This window comes from Micrasema longulum, unplaced genomic scaffold (genome assembly GCF_059751315.1).
Source record: "Micrasema longulum isolate JH-2025_06_02 unplaced genomic scaffold, ASM5975131v1 h1tg002966l, whole genome shotgun sequence".
Classification (NCBI taxonomy): Eukaryota; Metazoa; Arthropoda; class Insecta; order Trichoptera; family Brachycentridae; genus Micrasema; species Micrasema longulum.
In genome coordinates this window covers 15,497-33,470 of record NW_028280079.1, presented here as the reverse complement: position 1 = coordinate 33,470, position 17,974 = coordinate 15,497, and the positions used below count along the sequence as shown (strand labels likewise).

Sequence of the window (17,974 nt, the reverse complement as noted above, 5' to 3'; positions counted from 1 at the left end):
TCATAAAGGAAAAAAAGTACCCAGTATTCCCAAAGCATAGATATTTCTACCGAAAAACGGAGTTTGTCTTTGAATAAATTTATGTGTCTATTGTCATTTTCATGAATCATTCATTCGAATGATTCATTCGATTATTTCATTCATTTAATTACTAATCATTCGATTAGTAAATTTAGTCGATTATATTCATCTGTAGTCTGTGGGTTATGTCAAATATGTAAAAATATTTTGACAGTCAGAGTAGCCAATCAAATCATAAAAAAAAAACATTAATTTTCTTGACTCATCATCTCATTAATCCAGAGTACGTTCAATAAGTGTGACGTATATATAGAGTGATATCTTTATGCCATCGATATTTCGGAAAATTATCCCGAGTGAAAGCTTGATTGTAAAATCTGGGGTCGTTTGTTATTGAGACGGTAGCGAGATTGAGAAAAATTTAGATGAGAAAAGATTATTTCGGAGGCTGTAAATTGTACGTGTCAACGGCGCCGATCTTTGGCATTGACCGATGATCCATTCGACACCACCACTTCCACTTTAACTCCCTTTCACTAATTTCCCCTTTTCGGCTGCGTTACGACTGATTTTTGACTACTTTGTTTCTAAGGGCTGCGGCAGTTTTATTGAACGCCCGAGCAAGTCTTTGTTCTTTCTTCCTCTTTTATTACTTTGATTCATTGTCTCTTTTTAACACTAACTTTCTTGAATACATTTGCATATAATATTGAAGTTAAAATTATTATCTACTTAATATTATTTCTAATGAAACTAAATTACAATAATTTATTTTGACTAAAATATATGTAATAAAAAACCAATTAATTAAAGTAAACATGTAGTAAACTTAGAAAACTAAATCATTTAACTAATTTATACCTTAGAAGGAAAGGAAAGGAATAAGCGTAGTGTGAACAATTATCACTTTCACCCTCTGACGGGCATCTTCAGACTGGTAAACAGTAGACTCATTAAATATAATTTTATAATAACTTTTGTAAAGTGCCTCGAAATAAGTTTGTATTCTTATATAACAACGGTTGTTTTTCCTTAATAAATAAAAATAAAATAAAATAATATCCAGGATACAGGGGGCCCTCGATTTTTGCACATTCAGCTGCATTTGTGGATACCACAGCAGATGAGAATCATCCTGCATAATCGCAGCTCATGTCATCTCCCTCCAGAAAACCCCACCTTTGTTGATTATATTTGCACCTAGTCACCCCTACTCTCAGTCTGTTGAGAGCTTTCTACGTAAGGAAGTCCAAATTGTGGGCGATGTTTGTGTTTTCGGATGGCATTATCCAGAGCCTATCACCGAGTTCATCTCTCCACAGATCCACTGCGTTTTTCTGCAGAGGTCTTTGGAGACCTGACTTGCTTGGGCAAGTTGAGGCTTTTATGAAACTCTTTCCCGATCCCAGTCTCGGAGGAGCCATTCGATGGTTGTAAAGGGGGTGTCTAGGGTCATAGATCTGTTTGTCTCTCAGTATCCGCTGCTAAATTTCTCCCGATGTTAGGTGAAGCGATTCCCACTATAGGTTAAAGTTTGTGCACCAGTGTGAGCTTAAGGCAGCCAGATACCAGCCGCGCCATGTCAATTACAGCAATACACACTTGTTTGGCATGTGCTGACATCTATCAATCTATCAATTGCTCCCCAAGATCGGTGAGCTTTCTTTACATGTTCTTTCTGGTGAAGACCACCATAAGTATAAACCGTATAAATGCCTAGACTTTCATATACTTTTCTCAAAAATGTTCTCCGTCGCTGTTATAATATGTTAATTTTGAAGTTACTTATATTATTAACAACATATTTAAAAATTATGTACAGTATTAATGTCTGTAACCCTAACCATAGCATCGGGTTAAGGGAGAGGGAGCTAAAGGAATTAAAGCTTCCTCCAAAAGCCTTACGGTTACTTGATACTGCTCTTGGCCATTGAAATTGCACTGGTTTTATAAGCGATGATGAACAAATTACAGTTTTATTTTTTCCTCCCAACTATACTCTACTCAATGTGGAACCCCACCAGAATATGATTTTGCCTCAATTGAGTGATAAAGCATATCAGAAGGTGCTGGTCGGAAAAAAAATCCAGATTAAAAAATAAAAGAAATACATAATTATCACATATAATATACCTACTATGCCTTATAACATGAATAAAACAATTTTACTGACAAACAATATGCAAAAAGTTTATTTTATTTTTTTAAGATTCCAGTAATCTGAAAATTCGTTAAACCGAAAAGGCTCAGTTTTTTATTGTTCAGAATTATATACTTTACATTTGCGGGGGGAGTGATAGTCAAATAACAAGGGGTCCACCTATATATTTATTACATACATATCTCCAAATGAATTAAACAAGTCTAGACTAAAATTGTTGCAACAGAGAGGGAAAACATTTTTGAGAAGAGAATAGAGTAAATAAAGAGTCTAGATTATTTATTTTTTAAAGCTACTGTACAAAGTGGTAAATATGTTTACCAATAAAATGTTATAATTATTAATTATAAGGTGCAAACGAACTTGTACATAAATGAATAAATGTTTGAAAGCCAACTACCAAGTAATTATTATTTTCACACAACAGTCTATCTAAAATAAATAAAAAGAATAAAAGGAAATAAAATAAAAAATTATAGACAAAAACTATTTATTTTTTATTAATGGTCTTAATTTTAATTAACATACATAAATAAATTTATTCTTATCAATAATATGTACAAAGAATTTATTGCTGTTTTGGGTACCTAAAATGTACATACTATATTGTTGAAAAGTAAAAAAATACATAAGATACAAAATGAAACAAATTTATATACAGGTTTTCTAAATACTTATACTATAAATAAACAGTTTTAGTCAAATGTAAATATTATTTGTCGATTTTGAAACAGTGCAAGGATATGTGCTAAGCCTATGTAACTAATCTTACGTTTAATATAAATAATAGAGCCATTCTTGTTTCCATATATCGCTAGCCCAAAGTAACAGTGAGATAAACCCAAAATTTCCAATTTTTAGATTAACACGCAGACATGTTAGTAAATTAAACAATTTGATATTTTCAAAGAATATAACACTGAAGTTAGATGGTTGATCGATTTGAGATTAAAGTATTCACAATCTACTTTAAATAAGTTAATTCAGTCAAACACTCTTTTCAAACCTAGAAGTCCGATTATCTCAGAATTCGTTTTTCAGAGATATCTCACTACTGCTTTGGGCTAGCGATATAAATAAAAGATATTTGGAAAAATTACACAACATTTTAGTGAAATAAACCACAGTTCGAATGTGTGGAACACATTTAAGATGGAAAACTAAGATGAACACCCTTAGCAATATTGCATTTCATGAAATCATATACGTATAAATAGGTACTCCCCACTGGCACTGTGTCCAAAACAACCTCTGGATGTTTGAAATTACATTAAATAAATGCAAATTAATAAGATCCAGGTACAAAACATATTAATCATTTAAGGTGTTATTTAATAAAAAAATACTTCTTTTAATATTCTTAAAATACTATCATAAACAAAAAGTTGAGATGCTTGAAAAAAAAACTGAAAAAAAATGATGTTCAGATTTTCTTCTTATCTGTATTGCCAAAATGTCCATATTTAAAAGCAGTTGAAAAAATCTAACCATAGTGTTTATTTTTGTAAATAACTTGTTTTAAAATCGATGGAATAAATAAAATATTTCAAAAACAAGTTTAGGATATTTAAAAAAAGGTAATATGGAAGTCTAGGCATATGCCATTGGTTGGTTTGAGTGATAACTTTACGCACTGCAACGATTATTCTCTCAATTGTCAAATAATAATCATCATTACTCAATCCATAAGGCAGTGGATTGGCACTCCAATCGCAGCATATCTAGATGCATACATTTTTGTTGCATAGGGGAAGGTCTTATACTTCAGGTACCAGTCCAAGAAAAGTGAAATATTTCAGGGCTAAACCACCATTTAAACAAATACCTCACGCCCACCCTGCCGGGAATCGAACCAGAGACCTGAAGAATGGCAGGCGAGTGCGCCAACAACTACACTACGGGGCCCACTTATCTAAGATTTTTTTATCTGAGTAGCCACAAATCGAAAACGCTCGTCCAGGATACTGTTTTCATTTCACACGTAGATTTGTATTCTTCATCTGCCTGGATCCAGAAAATAATACATTTGTAAAATGATTCCATAGAATCTCAGCAATATCAATAATTTTTTCGGCTCTTTTAATTCACAAAAATCAACAAATGAAAGACCTGAAAAAGTGTTGATGTCCAAATATGACAAAATATTGAAAATAGTCTAAAATAATCACCTAAACCAGTCAATGGATGGGACATTGATCAGTAAATGCCTAGACTTTCATATCCCTTTAAATATAGTTCTCAATCTATATTGTTTTACATTGTTTTATTTTATTCTCATGTTCTTTATGTCAACTGAAGACTTCTTGAAAGTGTCAACGCAATTATTTAAGTGTATTTACAAAACAATGATAATTTTCACTTGTCCCACATTAACTATCGTAACCTACAAAATATTATTTAAGGATTCCCATAATTATTTTTAAAGGAGGCAGGTAATTGTCAAAAAAAGTCATGTTAAGATCTTAAAGTGTTTAAAGAAATCTTTTCTCTTAAAATTTAAGGCACGATAGTTTAAACAAGAGCGGTGGATTTTTAAGTAAATTGACGACATTTTCATCCAAACACATTATATGGTCACACAATAAACGTTTACATATGAATTTACCACACATCTCTTAATAGCAAAAGATAGTAGCAAAATAATTCAATAAGCATACTGAATAATCTACTCAATAGATATTATTTCACACCTAAGGCCACAATTCAGTCCCACATAACTATATATGTATATTGCATTCTATGGTAAAGTGCAAATATTATATTATAATACTATAAAATTTTATTTAGTTAGCCTTCAGAAAAAACATAGGAAAATTCTTTGATACAAAACTGTATTCATTTCAACAGTAAAGTCAGCAAATAAGTGTATTTGAACCATTCTAAAAAAGGACATTTAAGAATATGTATATGTAAACCTTAGAAGTGTAGATTTTACCGTCTCGAGGGGTAATAAATTGATTTGAAATAAAATGTTTATTGTTATTTATAAAAAACTGCACCCGGAGGATTCTGTGTTAGTTTCAAAAGCCTCAATATTTACCTTGGTGTATTTTATACAGAACAACAGACGTGACGAGCGATATAAATTCAATACAAATTCTGATTTTATAATATTACCAATTTTAACACAAGATAGTTTTCTTCGAACTAAAGAATATCAACACTTTGTTATATATTAACATTTTACATAAATGAAAAAAAAGAGCATATTAAGAGAAGGAAAAATACTGATAGCATTTTTCTCAGTTGTTATGCTGTATTTCGAGAGCACTAGGTGCCAATGCTTTGGGTTGCATTGTAGCGTTCAGTATTGGGGCTGATATTATACGCAGCTAGCACAGTGACACTGAAAAAATGCTATCAGCATCTAAAGGGCTGTGAAAATCTATGAAGTAGAATAAAAAATAAAAAAACCATAGTAATTGATCTAAGCAAGAATCAAATGCCGGACCTTGTGTGTGCCAACACAAGGGCTAATATCTACACTATGAAGTCCATCAATCAATGTTGTAGAAATACAACCATTCTAATATAATCTACAGGTCTGTTTAGAGAGCAGATAACTAGTAGAAAATACAGTGGGGTTAAAAATATGTAAAATGTTACATTTTTGGATTTGGGGGTAGAAAAACTGAATAAAGAAAACAATACGAAAATAATCTACCAAGACAATGGTTCTTATATGGGACAGATCAAAAATATTTTTATATGTAATGTAGATAATCAATGTTACTAATACAATACGAGAATACTGTAGACGCAAGGGAAATCAATGAACAATATCACATATATTTATGAATTGAAAATATAAAAGGGCCACAAGTTAAACAAATATATCTACAAAATACAATTTTCACTACATACGAAATAGAAATAGTTTTTTCAAATACTATTTCATTTCATAATAGTTAAAATGCGAGCGGTAAAGCACAGAGTGCACATTATTACTCTATAACTAGCCAATGACAGGACAAAACTTTGTAAACTTTTTTAAAAAACTTACATATTCCCTTCTCAAAGGCGTCCATCTCTGTTGGAATATCAGTAAATGATTATTTATTGAATTTTATAGTCAAAACAATTTATTAAATGCATGAAATCTCTCCGAGTAATTAATAAATTTGATGAAAATATTTACTGAATAAGAATTGATTTAGTTTAAACATAAGTGGCACACTATGCATATTTTTAGTAACAAAATATACACAATATTTGCCACAATTTCGCACTGGAAATGTAATTTTTGCGAAATGCCACAAGCTTCTAGGTCCCTACTTACGACAAAAAATAAATACAAAATATTATTTTAGGGAGGAAAATGACATACTATGATATAATATGTTATATTCTTTAACATATTATCACTTATAATTTGATAATATATTCACATATTTTATCAATATTCCATCAGATTCAAAATAATACATATAATGGGTCCTTTACCTAGGATATTGAAAAATAAAAAACAGTTATAAAACAAAGATTAAAGTATTATCACATAGAGTGTACTTATATTATTTTCATTGCAAAAATAGTTGTGGCGGACTTGCAAATTTGAGATTGTTAGCTGTGATGTTACTTGTACAGAAGCAATCCAGATGAGTGAATGGCTTGCTTCAGTTGTATGGTTGAGAGATTCTCTATCATAGTTGAAGGTTTTAACACAACTCATTTGCCCAAACAATTGTCAGGCTGCAAGAAGCTGCAATGGATAGCACCAGAACTAAAATTGGAATTTCGCACCAAATTAAAGATTAATAAATATGCATACAATTATTAGTACAAACAATAAGAGAAGATCTAGGTAGTGTTATTGAAAAGCTTAGATAAACCCTGGTTTAAAAAAAAAACAATATGTAAGTATCCTATCATTACTAATTAAATTTTAAAATTATTTCAATACTAAAATATCGGATTTTTCATAGATGCAAAATGTGTCTTCAGGACCTTTGTTAACTACCATTTTTGCAACTAGTGTGTACCCGTTTTTTGCACTGTATCGTCCGTTGGACAGTATTGTATGGGCTAGTACGAATAAACGAATTGTCAACAAGGACTACTGTTTCTCACCGGCCCATTAATACGATAAAAAACCGTCTATAACAAGAGGCCTCAGTTTTATATTGAATGATTTCTTTTAAAACGAAAATCTCAATTTAAAAAAAAATAATTGAATTTATTTTATCGCCTATTTAACTTCCAACATCAGGGTGTACAACTGTTTAATAATGGGAAGAGACCACAATTAAAAATATTCTTTAACAATTAAATCACCTTTTTTATCTAGTTTTCAGTTCTTCTTTTAATTTCCAGATTAACAATTCCATACAAACAGTGGCATCTTCTGCACTGTCGTGTCCTTCCAATGAATTTTGAATAATTTTCTTCAAATACTCGGAAGTTAGATTACGCAAAGCTCGCTTGTATGGCGGGCCCATTTTGTGGGGGAATAATACACTGGTGTCTACCACAGTATCGTGGATTAATTTCAAAGCTTTGAAATCAGATTCCAAACTATGGCCAACTAAAATAGTTTTGTCAGAAAACATGTGAAGAAACGTTGCCTGTACTTCCAGCAATGTAGTTGTTACATCTCTCATGTCTTCTTCAGTTAATCCAGAGTATCGAGTGTTATAGTCAATAATGGGATATAAAGGTTTAACTAGGGACTCGTAAACAACCTTTAGATTATTATCTATCACAGTTACTCTTGTTAGATCTAAACCGTTAGATGTATAGCACATCTCGCAATCTAGAGCATACACTTTATAGTCATGATCACCACTAGAAACTTCGTTAGGTAGAGTTTTAACAAACCCACGCAAGTTGTCATGATCGGTATATTCATAAACGTGACAGGATGCAGAGAGGCAACCATCTGATGTCATGTCTTGGCCACAACACTGATACTTAACTTCTCCTCTAAACCTGTATTTGTTGTTAGGGTGATATATGCACTCTTCCTTCCTGACTGCCATACCCTTTTTATCTACTTGGTATTCTTTTTTACAACGACTACATAATCTGATGAATCCTTTTTGTGGTTTTTGTCTAGTATTTTGAGTGAATATTTTCGCTAGACCTTTTTCTTTCTTTTCGGGGTGGGGTCGCGGGAAACCATTATCTCTTAACTCTTCTTCGGTTAAGACCCATCTTGAAATATTTTCATAAAATCTCACCCCCTTGAGTTCTTTTGAGAAATTACTTTCTTTTTTATACTTATTTTCTATGCTCCAAGAAGAACTATCTGCGAGTTTGCCCAGCAAAACTTTATTGTGCGAAAGACTTCCTTTTGACGAGTCGGAACTGTTTATTTTAACACCTCCAGCTTCTTGGATTTCTTTACGCAGCCTCGAAATAGTTAATATTGCTGAATTTTTATAAATAGGGACAGCTGTACATTTTTTATTTGTGTACAATTCCTCTTGTTGAGCTCGATTATAGGCATCTTCAACAGTTAGATATATTTTAAGGCATTCGTCAATCATTAAGTTGAGATAACGCGATCTGATGTTTACTGGTATTTTAGAAGCTAATGGTTCCAATACTCCCGGACGGTCACAAAACTTCTCGTTTGGCATATGGGCTACTCTTGAAGTTCCCTTTGTTACTGTTTGGGTAGTGGTAATGCTGGATTTGGGTGGTGGTTCAAGTACTTTAGGTAGAGACTTCTTGGCATATAGCAATGTAGAAACATTAGGCACATGCGCAATTCTCACTTTGGAGGAACTGACACTAGGACTCGAGGAGGGTTCATCGGGTAGAAACTGAGACTGGGATTGAAGATTTTCAGTACTAGGTCTCTTTCTTGATTCATGGAATTTCCTAACTGCTAAGTATCGATCATTCGCTAACTGAACAGCTTTTCCTTTGTGGTCTGGTAAGACGGTAGACGGAGTTCGATAAATAGTTTGATTAGTGAGATGCGCAACTCTTTTCTTACTAATAGGAATGGTGTCACTTTTAGCACTATCCAATTTGGCCGAATTAGATGGGTTAACAACTTCTTTAGAAGACGGAACATATTCTTCAAATATACGCATGCATTCCTGTGTAATCCGTTCTTCGTCAGAATCGGAAAATTCTTCAATTAATTCAGTGTCTGATGTAATATCATCTGAACTTGGTGAACTAATTAAAGTGGATTCTTTAGATTGGGAAATATCTTTGCCTGATTTGTGTTTTTCTTCTTGTTTGTGTCGTTTATAATCTCTGTCCTTTGATTTTTTTGAAGTTTCATCAATAGAATTCTGCTTTGACAAATTTGTTGATTTATGATCCTTGGCACTAATTTTTTTTTCGGAAGAACTACTTTTACTGTTGTTACTTTTTGATTTTGAAGATGAACTGTGGGATGATTTTGAAGATTTATGATCAGTATGTCTATTTTTTAATTCATTTGATTTAGTAGATGAACTTTTTGATTTATTTTCAGAACTTAAACTTTTATCTTTTGATATTGTCCTTCCATCATCTCTTTTTTTTGAAGATTGGTGTTTGTCAATTTCTTTTTTAGAAATTACCTTACTGCTATCGTTTTTGGGAATCACTTTGGTTCCTTCACTTCTCGAAGTAGATTTATCCTTTTCTCGGTGAGCCGATTTGGAGGTTTTATGACTTTTTGAGCTTTGTTTGTCAAATTTGTGTTCACCTTTTGAATTTTCAGATTTGTGATCACTTTTTGAATTTTCAGATTTGTGATCACTTTTTATATTTTCAGATTTGTGATCACTTTTTATATTTTCGGATTTGTGCTCACTTTTAGAACTCTCAGATTTATGCTCACTTTTGGTCTCACATTTGGTATATTTTTTGGAATGATCTCTTGAACTAGAGGATTTAGAACTAGAAGATTTAGATTTTGAAGGATTTTTATTAGTTATTGCGGAATCTATTTTGGTGACAACTGGAGGTTTCGATTTATCCAGTTTTCCGGGTAGTTCTTCACTATTACTAACTATATTGCGAACGGCAAAAGATTTTTTGACATCATTTTCATCATCCAGAATCTGGCCCAAAATTTCAAATTCTGAATCCAAATCTTCTAAGTCGTCCAACTCATTGTTGGATACACGAGCTTTTTTTGTACCGGGTTCATCTTCCTCGTCACTGGAAAACTTAGGATTTGTAGATTTGGTTAGAGGAGTTGGTTGGTAAGTCAAACTAGAAGTATAACAAGGACTCTTGTTTCCAATATTGATAGCGGAATACAGGGTATTGGTGGGACAGTAACTGGAGGTGCTGTAATCTGCTGACACAACTGCCCCGGGACTGTACGTTACTCCAGATACACCGACACACCCACTGTCACTGGGAGTGTAGAGAGACACGTTGCTGAACTCGCTGATGCTAGACTTGTCTGTCGGAGTGTAGGAATTACTCTTGCTGTCACTATACTGCTTTGGTTCACCAGAGGTGCTCATGGGGCTGTATGGAGCGGGCTTGTGGGTGCTCAATGAACCCGGAAGGTATTTCACAGTTGACTCACACTCTGTTGTTGTGGGAGTATATTTCTCGAGATTCGATTGAGATGAAAATGTTTTGACACTGCCGCTGGACGCCGTTAGATATGTAGATGTTTCGGATTTAGCTGTCAATCGAATGCTGTGACTTCGAGAGGGTCTGTGTGGAGTGTAAGGAACAGGAATATGTTTACGATTTAAATATTCCTTTCGACTAGGAGCCGGTACGAATTCATTACTTGGCGGCATAAACCTATTTAATTCCGAAATAGGGGTAGGATTGTAAGTCACTTTCGCGGTCGAAGAACTGACATTTTTATTGCTCGTTGCAGGCGTCAATTCTTGAACTACTTTGGTTATCAATGATCGCGAATTGACACTGCCGTCATTTTCATCAAGATTATTCTCAGAGTGAAGTAAAACTTTCTTAACAGCCTCTGATACGAGTTGCTGTAAAATTTCTCCATTTTCAAATGGTTCGTTCGAATCAGATATTTCTTTTTTCGTATGCCGAAAATGGCAATACGGACGTTCACATAAACCGCTTTCATAAAAGGGACAATTAATACCTTTAAAGTATCCAGTAGAAGGCAACATTTTAGAGTATTTACTTGTTATTGTTAGTACAAATATATACTCTCAAACAATAACCTAGAAACAAATGACATTTGGTAACCTGTTGTTGTATAGATTATGACCAATATGAGAAATTCCAAATTCCAAGAATAACGAACAGCATAGCAAACCTAAGAAAACGAAATAATCATAGACAATATGGAATAGATTTTCTAAATATCCGCACAAATAACGAGACTAAAAATATGGTACTTTTTTTAAACATGTGTGAAATAAGGGCGTAGATTTTCACGATCACTGTTCTAAATATTAACCGTGTTTTTGAATGATCCGTGCAGGATGGATTCGTTTTAATGTTTCGGCTACCGTTGCAGGAGACATCTTCAGGGTAATATATTAATAGTTTGTACCGTGTCAGTACGCAGTCGGCAACAGGTACATTCAATATCATTTTGTTGTTTTGCCTATGTAGTCTTCCCACAGAGATTTTTCAGAAACTAGAATGCACGAATGATAAAAGAGGCAATTGAAATATATTAACACCCAAATTACATTTTCAAAATTTGAACTAAAGATAATTCCCAGTACCTTTTACATATTTTATTTTATTTGGGAAATCGACAGTTCTACATACATATTTATAATAAACAAATAGATGTAGTGTATATATGAGACAAACAACAAAAAAATACACCAAATGTACCTACTTCCGATTGCGACACGGTATAAACTACTAGCGCATAAACACAATTTTTTACAGTTTACCCTTCCTAGAACGGTAGTCGTTCAAAATGAAGTTCGGGTCCTAATCCGAATTTTAAAATACTTACAGTAATTTGCATAATTTGGCTATCAAAACGCAAATATTTAGATTAAGCAAAAATAGAAATTCAAAATTAAATTTTTCAAAGTCATATAAAACTTGATTTGGTATAATTAAATTTTGCCAAAAAAAATCAGAAAGTGAATTGTTTATAATAAATTATTAAATCTATGTAAATAATAAAAAATTTCAAAATATCATTTTATATTTTGATCAAATTTCATACTTAAGTATAATGTCTTAATAACTTAAGTGTCTGTGCTTACCAAAATGTCAACCTGTTTATTTTTATTTTATTTTTATTTTTGCACTACAACAGGCCAGGAAGCCCAATTACAGTGGTGATCACATCACAGAACACCCAGGCTTGAGAAAAATCACATTTTAATTTTTGTGTTTTCACCAGGAATCGAACCCGGAACCTTCCATGCGTGAGTCCAGCGTCTTGACCACTACACCACGGAGGCCGCCCTTTAGCAATATATACATTTTATTTTTTAACAATGGAGCTAAATATGGTTAATATTGTTTCAACACAGTGTTTAATTTAACAAACAAAGGGAATAATTGATACCACAAAATAATATTACCTAGATCTAATGTAAACATTACTTCATATACATACATGATGCATATGCAATCTACGCGTTCGAACACATTATTTTTTTCATCGGGAATTCCGGTTTCATACAGTTGAGCACTCCGGCACGTAATTGGAACAATCGAGCATTATTATTCAAAATATTAACATGTTTTCCGTGTTTTCTGGCATTTCCTGGTTGGTGCAGTAACTCAGAAGAATCTTACATTCACTTAAGATTGTTTTAATTTATAAAAATCAGCATATTGAAAAATATAAAACTATATAGAATGATAAGTAAAACCAGTAAATGATGTGTCACAAGCCAACATCACCGTGGTGTTGCATAAGCTCTGTAAATGCCCGCAAAGTCTAATGGTAGGTACTTTATCTACTCTTGTCATTCACATATTTTTCATTATATCATAATTATATTTGAGACAAATATTGTCTCTGGTTTGGCGCCAAAAATCTTCATTATCTGTGATTGCAGTCAGTGCAGTTAACAAGATTTTCGCTCGTATTTTGCAGATTCTGCGGGATTTGCAGTGTTCAGTGTTTAATAACTAAATATATATTGTCTTGAATATCTTCAACTGCTCAGTATGCCTGTCGAAAATAATATCGTACTGAAATTCGCCAAACTCTCAGAACATGCTTTCCCTCCTGTAAAAGGGTCTCAGTTCGCTGCCGGCTTTGATCTTAAAAGGTAATATAAATATGATTACACCCTGTTAGTATAGTCTTAAATATTAAACTACGCTTATCAACATTAAGTTATTTTTTTATTTTTCAGCGCTTACGACTACGTAGTTCCTGCTAGAGGCAAAGAGTTGGTTAAAACCGACATTCAAATTGAGCTGCCCCATGGGTGCTATGGAAGGGTGGCGCCACGTTCCGGATTAGCAGTCAAGAATTTCATCGATGTCGGAGGTAAAAAATACTCCAATTTGGTTTTCATTACTTGTTTATGCGTACAATTACAGTTTTATGAATTTACACAATTTTAATAAATTATTATTTATTTTAAGTTATATGTGCAACTTGTGCTTGATATAACAGAAAGCGAAAGGACTTTATTTTAAGTTGAATGTGCACATTGAACTTACAAGAAACAGTCATTTGGCTATTGGTTTTCTTAGTCTTCCCTAAAACAGTGATCATGGACAGTGGCGGTTTTGCATTTAACCCCCTAAATTGGTCTATTTGTAATTGATATGAAATTGCATAAATTTGTCCATTGCCGATTGCCCTATTTGTATTCAATTTGAAATTGCAGATATTTTCTAATTGCTGATTGATCTACTTGTATTCTACATAAAATTGTTAAAAAAATACATAGCTGAATAATCTATTTGTATTCGGTATGAAATTGGATCAATTTTTCAATTGCCGATTGGTATATTTGCATTTGAATGAATTCATTCATCCAGTTTGATCAATTTCTACTAATTTTGATAAGATTTGGAGTCAAAGCAAGTTGTCCATAATTCAAAATTATTTTAGTTCTTAAGTTTGACTTTCTTTCGAATGAACTCATTCTGCGTAAAGTTATCCCAATTAGATTTATATTTTCTCACAGTTCAGCTAATAATTTATTCAAGTGAATTTCTGCATTGAAACTTTCTTTAATCAAATGAATATTGAATGTATTAGATACATAGTATTGAATGAATTTTATTTTATCAGTATTATTGTTTTATATTTTTCTCTTTATTTTGTTCAACAATTTATACCATAAATAGCTAGTTTTTCATTTATTTTTTAAAATAATATAAACTTCTTTTATAACCAAAATAATTTAACATTTGATAATAATTTGATCCTCAGCACGGGTTATTCCAGTGAGGACACATTATTTTTGTGGTTTAATATTGCATGTAGTACTAAAAAAAGCTGCTAAAATATTCGGAAGTACTGATACACTGGCTATTTTTGAGTATATGTGAAAGTCAATACATTTACATACTTTTATAATGCTGAGAAAGAATATGAAATATTTTTGCGTTAGAAAAATTTATTATGCAACATTTAGTTTAGCCTTTGAAAATATGTTATTTTTCATGCGTCGTTAAATAAACATTTTTCGAAATCACCACTATTCAAATGTATATCTTTGAACTTTGACAATGATTTTAAATTTTAACAATAATTTTAATTTTATTCAATTTCAATTCGTTTTTCACATACAATTCATAGAATCTCCCGCAACTGTTATCAAGTAAACAATTTCAATTAAAATTTAATACCAATCGAACATTAATTGCCAAGCTGTTTTGTCTTGTAAATATTCTATACTTATGTAATAGCCTTTCCCAAACAGCTTGTGTTAACAAAACTTTTAAATTCGGTGTTGACGAAACTTTGAATATTAATTGGTATTTTGAAACTTTTTTCTAGCCGGCGTTGTGGACGAAGATTATCGTGGAAACTTAGGAGTGGTGTTGTTCAACCACTCCGATAAAGACTTCGCCGTGAACAGAGGGGATCGTATCGCTCAACTCATTTGTGAAAAAATTTACTACCCGGAGTTGAAGCAACTCGACTCACTGAGTGACACTAACCGGGGTGAGGGAGGATTTGGATCTACTGGCGTCAATTAATCTCCACTTTTAACATATGATAATGTTCGGAAACTTCTTGCAAAATACAATTAAAATAGTACAATTTGAATGCATCCCATAATCAGGTTTATTAATTTATTGGATGCGTATACTTGGTGTGCCCTCTGTGTTAATAGGCAGTTTAATCACCAGACAAATGCGTAACACCTATACTAAAATTAAATACATATTTTTACGTGAAAATTTCCCATGTATCGGATTCACTACTCAAATAATTGCAAAATGCCATGTAACATAATTTGAAAGCATTGACAATAGCATAAATGGTTAGTTTGGATGAAACAATATCTTCAATATGTTTTTTAGAACAGAGTTGTTTGAAAAATATACACATCGCTAGCTCAAAAAAACAGTGAAATATCTCTGAAAAACACAAACAGAGATAATTGGACTTTTAGGTTTGCAAAACGTCTGACAGAATTAAATTATTTGAAGTAGATCACAAATACTATATATTCAAATAGTAAATAAAAAAACACTTATTTTTTTTTTTTTCTATACCGATAGTTTTTTGTATAATTGTGCTCTTTTTGCCATACTCGCACATAATATAACATTTATATTTGAAGCCCTTACTTTGTGGTTATTCATTATAAGTGGTTAAAAACAAGGTTGTTTTTATTATAGTAAATAACCACAAAGTTAGTGCTCCATATACAAATTTTATACTATAATTTCAAATAGTTAAACTTTCTAACTTCAATATTTTATCATTTGAAAACAATAATTTTACATATTTGCATGTTTATCTCACAATTGTAAATTTCGGGTTTTTCTCTCTGTTGCTTTGGGCCAGCAACTTACAAAGTGGTGTAAATTAGTTTAATCTCATTATGTTGCTTTGTTCCTTGGAATTTTTGTATTGCAAATTATGCTTTGTAGATGCTGTATAAGAAATTCAATTAAAATCTAATAAAATTTATAATGGTAAATATTTTGTACTTACACTTGAGTATTTGTAATGTTGTTAACTATTTTATTGATAAATGTGACAATAAGTTTGGTTGGAAGTGAAAACCTGTGATTTTAACATAAGATATTTTAAGTTGCACCGCTGCTTTTTTCATTAAAAATTTCCTGAAAATAAAGTCGTTTTATTGCTAGGTCCGTAAATTAAAATAGCTATCACGATCACACTTTGTGTGATTGAAAAAATGGGGATGTATAAAATTAACCTGATAATTTTAAAGCACTCGCCCCTTATCTTACAGCCCGATACTTTAAGGTAGCGGTCGGTAACCAGCAGCTCGCGAGGCGTCTTGGTACGGTCCGCGAGGCTTCTTGGTGCAGCTCGCAAGATTTTCAACGCAATGCACATGACGGACGATATTTATTAAAGAAAACTTTTAACATTTTGTTTGACAAGCTACTAAAATAAAAAACACGATTACACTGAGTTTGAAAACCTGTTTGCTGATTTTAAAAAGATCTCACATAAAATAGAGTTTTTCGAAAACTCCTTCGCAGCAGACATCGATAACGTAAAAAGCGATGATCAAATCAATGTTTTTTCAATTTGCAGTGATATCTCGCTTAAAGTTTCTTTTAAGGAAAAAACTGAGCTGATGGATTTCGATGGCCTTTTCCTTCTGAAAACTACAAGGAGTTAAAAAGGTTTGCTAATCACTATGTTTGGTAGTACATGTGTTTGTGAGCAAACTTGTTCAATTCTGAATTACTAAAAAACAAATAACTGTCCTCGGTTTTCAGATTCACATTTAGGTTCAATACTACACGTCTCTACTAATAAATTCTAACTTAGATAAAAAACTTGCAAGTCAAATGCAGCCACAAAAACCTCATTGATTTAAAAAAACTACAATAAATGTTAAAATATATTATTATATTATATTAATTTTAAGCGAGCAGCTTAAAGCTGATATGCTTAAATCTATTTAAACAAAAGTTAGTTGTTGGCGCACTAGCTTTTCTAAAACAAATTCAGTCAATTTTTGAACCCATTAAGATTACAGGTTATCAGATACGGATGAGATACAGATTGTCATCAGCTCTTGTGTTTATTCTTGCATTTTATTTTTAAAACTGAAGCATTTGTACTCCAATATTGTATGTAGGTATTACGTAATGACATGCCTAAGTGCGATGAAATATTTGGCCCTCTTACAACAAAAGGTTGACGGCCTATGCTTTAGAGATGGGAAGGGGACATTAAGCTAGATTTAGATTTTAAAAATGAGTTTATATTTATAAAACAAAAACAACTAAAAAATAATAAATGATATATTTAAATATTGTATTACTACAAGAAATCAACTAGTAGGTAGTCATGTTATTGTACATTTTTGCATAAAAATGTCTGCCTTAAAACAGGTTGTACCTAGTTAGGCAGACTACACATAATCCAGAGAAATCTTTTACCTAAGTATGTATGTAGTAGATAGAGAAATTGTAATTTTTGTTAGTGAACCATGATTATTATTATTTAAAATGATCCAGACTTTACAGTACTCCATCGTTAAAAAATAGCCTATAATGATATCTACAAAATGAGGAGTAATTAATGTGTACCATATAGATCTATTAAGGCGCTGCCGGTTCGAGGAATTCTGTGGTTCTGTATCATTTTGGAACAACGAAAAAGCGATGAAAGTTTATTGATTCCAAAGAGATACAACAAATATGGAAGAAAAACACTAAAATGTGTGGTTCCAGTTGTGTTCAATTTGTTGCCAAACGATCTTAGAAATGGCACTACCAAGAGAGACA

At 32.2% G+C, this 17,974-nt stretch overlaps 2 protein-coding genes across 2 annotated transcripts; one reads left to right on the top strand and one right to left on the bottom strand.

The window, feature by feature from the left end:
* Positions 1-2,260: 2,260 nt before the first annotated feature.
* LOC148271284 (uncharacterized) lies at positions 2,261-11,352 on the bottom strand. The gene is made up of 2 exons (XM_088241579.1): positions 7,457-11,352; positions 2,261-6,905 (listed from the first exon to the last, which is right to left on the bottom strand). Exon 1 carries the CDS (start codon positions 11,239-11,241, stop codon positions 7,462-7,464), a length of 3,780 nt encoding a protein of 1,259 aa, XP_088097705.1. The 5' UTR covers positions 11,242-11,352; the 3' UTR covers positions 2,261-6,905; positions 7,457-7,461.
* A 1,720-nt stretch (positions 11,353-13,072) lies between these two features.
* dUTPase (Deoxyuridine triphosphatase) lies at positions 13,073-16,335 on the top strand. The gene is made up of 3 exons (XM_088241568.1): positions 13,073-13,332; positions 13,420-13,556; positions 15,024-16,335. The coding sequence occupies exons 1-3, from the start codon at positions 13,229-13,231 to the stop codon at positions 15,224-15,226; spliced, it is 444 nt and encodes a 147-aa protein (XP_088097694.1). The 5' UTR covers positions 13,073-13,228; the 3' UTR covers positions 15,227-16,335.
* Positions 16,336-17,974: the final 1,639 nt, after the last annotated feature.